This window comes from Pelodiscus sinensis, chromosome 5 (assembly GCF_052426305.1).
Source record: "Pelodiscus sinensis isolate ZL-2025 chromosome 5, ASM5242630v1, whole genome shotgun sequence".
Classification (NCBI taxonomy): Eukaryota; Metazoa; Chordata; order Testudines; family Trionychidae; genus Pelodiscus; species Pelodiscus sinensis.
Genome location: NC_143056.1, coordinates 125,330,357 through 125,339,356, shown reverse-complemented (window position 1 = coordinate 125,339,356; position 9,000 = coordinate 125,330,357). Strand labels below are relative to the sequence as shown.

At 43.8% G+C, this 9,000-nt stretch overlaps 1 protein-coding gene across 1 annotated transcript; it reads right to left on the bottom strand.

Annotated features, from left to right (window-relative positions):
- Nucleotides 1-2,364: 2,364 nt before the first annotated feature.
- Nucleotides 2,365-7,957, bottom strand: BET1L (Bet1 golgi vesicular membrane trafficking protein like). The gene is made up of 4 exons (XM_075928372.2): nt 7,799-7,957; nt 6,367-6,458; nt 5,523-5,579; nt 2,365-3,102 (listed from the first exon to the last, which is right to left on the bottom strand). The coding sequence occupies exons 1-4, from the start codon at nt 7,815-7,817 to the stop codon at nt 2,935-2,937; spliced, it is 336 nt and encodes a 111-aa protein (XP_075784487.1). The 5' UTR covers nt 7,818-7,957; the 3' UTR covers nt 2,365-2,934.
- Between the last annotated feature and the right edge of the window lie 1,043 nt (nt 7,958-9,000).

Here is a 9,000-nt window from a genome sequence, read left to right as displayed (position 1 = left end):
CAAAAAAATCAAAGAACTTCATTCCACAAATGCACACAACAAAAACAGCAATCTGTTGAAATCCAAGGGAAATTGTTTGACAAATCAGCATTTTCCAGCAAAAAGTGTTTAAATTCCTGACCAACTCTATTACTGACTTCTGAGTAAGATGGGGCAACTTGTTCTTCAGTGGTCGTTCTTCCTCTTCATCCCAGAAGTCAATAGGAGGCAGTTTCTCCTCTTCTTTAAGGGCACATGCAGCTCCAATAAGGTTCTATTTTGTCACCCCTTTGAGACTAATGCATCTTAGAGGTTGGATGTAATCGCTGTACTATTCATTGTAGTATTGTATTACGGATACATTTAATGTTGTGCATCAATACTGGTTCAAGGCAATAGGTTCTATAAAAATTACCATGTACTTCTTTGAAAACTGGTTAGTATAATACGGTATTATGATAAAAATTTATATTATATAAAATTACTGATGCAGCATCTAGTACAGGTTGACCCGCTCTACTATGGCACTCTCTGGACCAGCAATATTTCAGTTAGTCAGATGTCCATTATAATAGGTGTGGACAAGTTTCCTGAAGTCCCATAAAGTTTGTTTACAGCCAGCAGTCCTGGCTCTCAGTGCTCTGTGCTGTTATTTAACTCTAATTTACCTCTAAATGTCTTCAGAGACCCCAGTAAGCAGTGAAAGTGTTGGTAATGCTGCTAGACAATATTGACCTCCCATGGATTGGCAAATTCTCTAGTTCAGCACCAGTCAGGTTCCAAGGGTGCCAGACTAGAGAGGTTCAACCCTGTACAACTTTATTCACACCATAAAAAGCAAAGAAATAATTGCACTAGCAAGAATTAGAGTGCTTTGGAGCTCTTTGGTCAGGATTAATTTGCTCGAGGAAAGCAGACAGAATAGTCAAGTGAGCAGTCCAAAATATTTCAACATCTAAACGGAGCTCGGAATATCCAAAGTGTTAGCAAAGACAAGAATCATGCAAGACTGAATCAAGAGTGGATCATTAATGCATCTTTCTCCCCCATCCTTACTGCACATTCTACTTTTGGAACAGAATAAGGATGCAAATTAGAGGACACCAACTAGTGTATTAGAAGATCAACATTCAAGGTACAAAGCAGACTGAGATAACTGGATCCAAATCTTCAGAAGGATCAATGTTCTGTGGCTTGTACAAGGAATTCTTTGCTGTTACATTGTGTCATTTGTCAGTGCCAAACAAACACACACTGGGATTAGGAAATATAGTTTTGTTTGGGGAGAACAATAAACTGTATAGAGGATATGTTCTTTGGTCCTAGAGAGGTGGTTATATCCAGAGGAATAAGAGAGACAACATCCTCAAGCAAAGGAATTCTTACAAGAAAATCCAGAACAGAGAAGCCATTAGACAAATACCACACACTACAAAATAGATATGGTAGAGTTGATTTGTACCATAAAAGCCTTTTAAAACAGTGTATAGAGTTTGGGATTTTTTTAAAAAACAATAGTAGCATTAGGAAGATACAAATAATTCAAACGGGACAATATACATGGATTGGAATGGGAGTGGAAGCAACAAGTTCAATGACAGGGACAGCAAGGGTGATTTGGGATAAGCATTCCTAAAGAATGTACTGTACAGAATAAAGACGTAGTACTGAAAGATCACAAACATCCTTCATCCACACAGCATTCAAATGCATAAAATTATGTAGAATCATCACAGAATGGGCTACATACTATATCTCAAAGTGCCGCACGCTCTGGAATGATTAGTTCACCAATAGTCAATACTTGCTCAGGCAGGTGTACAAGACTGCCAAACTGTGACATGCAGCATACCTACCAGGTTGTGGACTGTGGAGGGGTCAAAGAATTGTGAATTCTAAGGTTACCTCCTATTTTATGTTACCCCCTCTGATCAGACCCAATATCCATCTTTACCTATAGAGTGGAAACATCTTCCCAACAATACTGAAGTACCATATCATGGGAATGCTAGCACCAGCTGTACAATTTCCCATTCTGGATTACTTTAAATACCAACAGTTTCCAAGCCTGTTGTAATGTTTTCCTCCTCTTCGGTTTTCCAATCTTCTCAGATCTTCTACAGTTGCAACTAGGCAAGCGTGTATGTGTTACACAAGCCGTGATATACATGCTACAGAAAAATTACCACCACCAGTCACCTCTTTACAGCCTTTCCCCATCCTCTGCTACGAGACAAGCAAAGTTAATAAAACAAAGCTACTCCAATAGTAAAACTCAACTCTCATAGAATGAATGGCTGATAGATTTTTGTAACTACTCAACTCAGTACGTACCACATACAATTTAGTTCTTCAGAGTATCATAAAAATTCTAGGCTCAAGAGATGCTGTTGATATTAATGTATTTCAAAATACGAAATGCGATTAACTGTCTTTCCAACACCATAAAGCAAGACAATGACAAAGATGAATTTGAATTCACCAGCTCCTGCCTCAAAGTCCCACATTCAAACTCCTGAATCCTGCAACCTCCCCACCTCCATTAATTAATTGAGTACAGGCACATTTCTACTATGGGGCGAGTCAAACACTTTCATAGCATGACACTCACTAAGGTGGACATCACATGGTTATGAGCCAAGCAATAGATGGAAGCTAAAGGTTATGGATAAAGCAATAAATAAAGGCTAAGTGTTAACAAGGAGATCAAGTTGTAATTTACGCAAATTTAAAGAAATCAGAATTAACTATATTAATTTTATAAAAAAAATCCGATGAACGTATCCAAGACTGACTAGAAAAATGACAATAACTTGGAATCTAGAAACATTATCTGGTTCTTCAGGAATATCCCAACAACCCACGACAGGGTAGAATGTGGATACCCTTGAGCAAGTCTTTGTCTATCATGGCAAGTTTTTCTTTTCATAAAAATTCCAAGCACGAGAGCCCCACTCAAGTCCGTGCTTTTGACACCAAATAATAGAGGATAAAAAAGACAACAACCAGTCCAGCAGAAACATAACAAAGCAATTTGCGATTATCCCTTCCCGAGCGTGTCATGGTGGAGAAACGCTTCACGCTCCCCGTCAGCAGGCCTGTCACACTCATGAAATCTGAGTCCTGAGGGAGACAAAGGTGAAAGAGAAATTATAAAACAAATGGGGCATTCCCTAGGGTGGTAGTTTTGATTTAAAAAAAAAAGAAAAAAAAGAAAAGTGTTTCAGTCTCTAGCTGTTTGGAGAACTGATTAAGTCTTAAGTCTAAAATAAACGGCGACAACAACTACTATGATAAAAAACAAGCAGCAATCAGACTAAGAAATCAGCATCGGCTACACTCAGACTTGGGCTTCAGGAACTGCTTATTACCTTCAGTTCATTCACTGGAGTCACTTATTTGAAGGGAAAATTCTATTAAATGCAATGCACACCCTCAAAAATATAACAAAACTGTCACGGCAACTTGGGTATCTTAATTCCACAGAAACCAGAAAATGCAGAATTAAGGGCTCGCAGAGTGATGTTCGTGTTATTCTATTCTACATATAATTGAGGATCCTGTAATACATGTCATATTAAACACCACATGTAGCATAACTATTAATACAGAATGCTACTTATCTACGTTTAAGAGCTTGTTTATACACAGAGTTATTCCTGAATCTAAGCGTGGAAACTTAGGCCATGTCTCCACTTGCCGTGCAAGAGATTGATCTTCTGGCATTTGATTTAGCAGGTCTACTAAAGACTCTCTAAATCGAAAACTGAGGGTGCCCTCAGTCAGCACCAGGTACTCTTTGCAGTCGCAAGGAATAAGGGAAGCTGACAGGAGCATTTGCTCCCATCAACCTCCAATTCCAGCTATGTCATTTACATAGCTGGAGTGGTGTACCTTCAAATAGATCTTCCGGGTCTACTATAGTCACTTCTCAGAGAAGCACACTTTTGAAGTCTAGGGCTATGTCTACACTGGCAGCTTCTTGTAGACGAACAGCCGTTCTTGTGCAAAAACTTGCCTGATGTCAACACTGCACGCGCATTCTTGCGCAAGTAAATTTACAGTATAGCGTTGTAAAACTGGGCTTCTTCCAGAAGAGTTATTTCTCCCCAAGTGGAATAAGCCCTTTTGCGCAAGAGTTCTTCCACAAGAGGGCAGTGTAGACAGGCAACATGAATTTCTTGCGCAAGATGACCCTATGGTTAAAATGGCCATCACAGCTTTCTTGCTCAAAAGAGCATCTACACTGCCACAGACGCTCTTGTGAAAAAGCACATCTCTTGCACAAAAGCACATGCCAGTGTAGACGCGCTCTTGTGGAAGACTTTTTGTGCAAGAACTCTTCTACAAAACAGTTCTTGACCAAGATGCCAGTGTAGACATAGGCAGTTTACAGTTGGACTCCGGATTTAGCACAGAATGTACTTCCCCTTCATTAGCTCAACCACTGTCTCCTCTCTCATGATAGTTATTTCTTTTTTCCTCTTCACCTTTGACTTCATACCATTCTTTCCTGTTACACTACCTCCCTATATATTTAGGCAGCTCCAATTTCCTTATTTACCCAATTGTTGTTCATTTCTATTAGTGGTTTCTCTTCTGCATCAAGAACTCGCCTATATAGAACTTAATAAGGCTTAGTTATGGACCATTTGCTTTCTTCTATCCACTTTCTCACTCTCCATTATGATCTTATTGCTACAATTTCTATTGTTTGCTATAATTTTTCAGACATTCAAGTGAACATGATATGCAATAACTTTAATGCTGCAGTCTTCCTTTATGTTATGTAACTTGGAAGAAACTTGAGCCGACATCCCAAGATATTCATTTGAAATGCTTCTCAGATAAAAGTATAAATTAATCTCCTGAACATACCTAGTTGATTTAAGAATCAGGTGAAAGGCACATTATCTTGCTGCTAATCTTCATCATCAAGCTCATTCTCCTCTCCTTCCCAATTCTGACTTTGTATGTGACTGTATGGATCCCGCCTCTGCTTAAGTCTTCAGTTATCTTCTTCCCATCTTGCTTTCAAACCTGCAGTTACCTTCCCTATGGCTTCCATGTCCCAGTTTCTCCAGACTCCAACATGTGCAGAAAAGCCACTGCCTGATCCCTCTCATCAAGAAACAAGCATACTGCAGTCCCATCCTCAAACATCTGCACTGAATTGCCTTCCTTTCAGAATTGTTCCAAAAACCTCAGTGGGTAAGCGCTAAGTTACAGATTTCCTCTCTGTGTTGCTATTATACGATATGCATAGCAATTTAAGACTTCCAAAGTTATAAACAAAAGTGACTAAGAAAAACCTATATCTGAGTATTAGCTTTAGAGACAGAGGTTTTAATCTCAATAAATAATCTCCAACTGTATTTCTAATGTTCCTTGATCACCCAACATGTGGACCACTGCCAAACCTAATTGCTACAAAATATTGTGGTGCTGTTTACTGGGCTGCCATGAAACTCAAACAATTACCCCAAATCTTGAGATTCAGCCGAGAAGTTTTCATCGCTTACAGACTTCTATCAGCTGCTTACCGTGCTATCCAGATAGCGGTTTTGTTCCTCAGCATCTTTGTCAATGTCCAGTGCCAGCTACTCAAGAGAGGAAAGCAAGTGTCAGAGTCTCCAAGTGAAATAATTAACTAACACACTGAAAGCTGGTGAAATTCAAGCACACAAACACTCCTACCCATCTCCCACACACATATGCACACAATGTGTGTGTTCAGTCAAATGAAAAAAATGGAATGTCAAATACATGGTATTAGTTGCAATAGACATTCCTAAGATCTCTAGTGTCAGAAGTTCAAACTTTTGTATATGAAGTGACCTTGCAAATACTGGGGAAAATGAAAAAGATTCCAGTACGCTGTTAACACTGTAGTCTCTGCATTAAGAAATGAAAGCTAATGTTTTTTCAAGCCAATGGAACTAGTTTAGTCTCAGGAATATTATCCTGAGAGAACAGAGCACTGAGGGAACAGAGCACACACATTTGTCATGAATATTTTAATATGGTTTTATTGAGACCTTCCTCAGATGGCATCCTTAGGACTATATCTTTGCATATTCTTGCCCCTAATCCCTCTACCCATTTATTTACCAAACCTAATTCCTTCTCTGGATGCCACAAAAAATAACCATATTATAAAGGTACAAACTTGTCTAAATCCCAAACAAGGAATGAGGATTTCAATAAAGTTCTCCAGGATGTTCTAACAGCAAAATTTAGTTACCTGACCTGTCATAGACAGTGTGGTACATAAAACGTCTGAACAGCTGAATAAATAAGACAGACCCGTGTAACCGAATACATGTTTTCAACATCCATGATGTAAGACGGTAAAAAAAAAAGAATGAGGTGTAGTTAGTAACTAACCGATTTCAGCCTGGTGACCTTGGTGGCTAGATTGTCTGCCATATGCTTGTTCTCCACATCTAGCATATCATCCACAGCACTCGGACTCTTACCTACAAAAGTTCTATCAGTTATAATACAACAAGTGGCAGTGTATTTACTGGTTAAAATGGTGGAATGGAGTCAGGATTTCTGATTTCTATTTTCAATTCTACCGCTGAGATACCTTGGACAAGTTACTTAACTTTTCTATACCTACATCTGCACAAACTGAAAGTTAACATTCTCGGAGGTGGATTTGTTAATTTTAAATTTGTTCTACAAAATTACTATTTAGAAAACCTCACATGCACAACATGCTTAAACAACAAACTAAAGTGACTCCCTAACCAGAGAGTTATACCCATTGATTCTCCTGCCCCCAAAATTCAAAACTACCAGCAAATCAAACCATCCACACCTATTTTGTACTGACATGCTGCATGCTGTCCTATAGACAAGACCCAAACCAACTACCCATTCCATATTTATCAACCCGGGCCTTGTCCTGCCAACCCACTATCTTACTGACAGGCCCCTCCCCACATCACAGAAGCACCCCATTCCTTTGTGCCACATGCCTCATTGTCCCACTGAGTCCCACCCCCCCAAGACACATCAACCGATACTGCCAGACCACTGGCTGCCCACAGCCTCCCTGCCCACAACCCTGCTCCAACCTCACAGACAGCCCTATTCTACCCTAGCCGGTCACAGCTCCCCGCCAGGCCCCCTTACCCACAGCTCCCAGCCCCGCAACCCCCCGCCAGCCCCCCTTACCCACAGCTCCCTGCCACCCCCCTACCAACAGCTCCCCGCCAGCCCCCCTTACCCACAGCTCCCCACCCCGCAACCCCCCGCCAGCCCCCCTTACCCACAGCTCCCCGCCCCGCCCAACCCCCCCCCAGCCCCCCTTACCCACAGCTCCCCGCCCCACAGCTCCCTGCCACCCCCTACCAACAGCTCCCCTGCCAGCCCCCCTTACCCACAGCTCCCACCCCCCCCCCCCCCACCCACAGCTCCCCGCCCCACAGCTCCCTGCCACCCCCTACCAACAGCTCCCCGCCAGCCCCCCCCCCCCTTACCCACAGCTCCCTGCCACCCTCTACCAACAGCTCCCCGCCAGCCCCCCTTACCCACAGCTCCCCGCCCCGCAACCCCCCGCCCGTCCCCCTTACCCACAGCTCCCCGCCCCACAGCTCCCTGCCACCCCCCTATCCCAGTCACCCCGCCCCACAGCTCCCCACCAGCCCCCCTGATCTCTGCCCCCCTCCCCCTGCGTCACCAAACCCGTCTCAAGCCCCTGCCTGGCCCCGCCCCGCTGTTCCTTCTCCCCGGGCCCGGCGCGAGGGCGGTGGCGGGGCCCGGGGCTCCCGTTGCAGCGGGACCGCGCGCGGCGCCCGGCCGGGCTCACCTCGGCCCCAGTCCGCCATGGCCGCGTCCTGCCTGCGCGTCCGGCCGGCGGCTCCGGGAGGAGGAGGAGGACCGGGAAGGGGGGGGAGGGGCGCAGTGACTCCGCCTCGCGGGGCGGGGCCTCCACTGCCCCCAGCTGCTGGGGCGGAGACCGGGGGGCCGGGCTCAGCCCCGCGCGCTAGAGGCGCCGGGCGAGAACGAGGCCGGGCCCTGCTGTCCGAGCAGCCGTGCGCGTGCGCGTGCGTCACACCCACCGCAGGGGCTGCAGCCCGCTTACACCCCGCCCGGCTGTCCCGTTTCTTTGGGCTTTGCGTTCACACGGGGCCACCCCACGGGCTCCCTTTTCAACCTGAGTGCAATGGGCTTTTGTCCGGGCTCCTAACGTCGGAGGGAAAACATGGGGAGGTTTATTAGGGTTGCTAATGAATGGCAGTGTTAACTCTCCTAATTAACTCAATTGATTAAAATCATCGTGCTTAATCACCACTTGACAGCACGCAGTGAACCTGTGGAACTCCTTGCGGAAGGATGTTGTGAAGGCCTGGACTTTAACAGGGTTTAAAAAAAACCTGATCCATTCATGGAGGTTAATCTATAAATTATTATCAGCGGCTGGAAATGGATGACAGGAGAGGGATACATTGATGATTCCCTGGTCTGGTCACCCCCTCCGGAGCACCTGGCATTGGCTGCTGTGGGAAGGCGGGATACTGGGCTAGTTGGACCTTAAGTCTGACCCAGTATGGCCATTCTTTTGTTCATTCTTATCTCACTGGACATGTATTAAATATTTGTGGATGTTTTCTTACCTTTTCAAATACACTGATTTCAATTACCACACAACACAGGCTGTATAGTGCTCACTTTATATTATTTTATTATAAATATTTGCATTGTAAAAATAGCCCAGCACATGTCGTTTGTTTTAAGAACATTTTCACTACAGATTTGACAAAACAGGAAGAAGGCACCAATGTGAGATTTCTAAAGAGAGCTACAACACTCCAAGGTTTAAGAGTCTGAAGTGCTTTCCAAAATCTGAGTGGACTAAAGTGTGGTGCATGCTTTCAGAAGTCTTAAAAGTGCAACATACCAATGCAGAAATGGCAGAATCCAACCACCACCAAAAAAAATCAACCTTCTGCTATTGACATCTGATTCAGATGAAGAAAATGAATATGCATCAGTCTACACTGTTTCGTA

What these genes read in the sequence shown, in the direction of transcription:
- BET1L (XM_075928372.2), bottom strand. An exon ending in AGGTCACCAGGCTGAAATCG is followed by an intron (nt 5,580 to 6,366) that starts GTTAGTTACTAA and finishes TCTCTTGAGTAG; the next exon opens with CTGGCACTGGACATTGACAA. An exon ending in ACCGCTATCTGGATAGCACG is followed by an intron (nt 3,103 to 5,522) that starts GTAAGCAGCTGA and finishes TGTCTCCCTCAG; the next exon opens with GACTCAGATTTCATGAGTGT.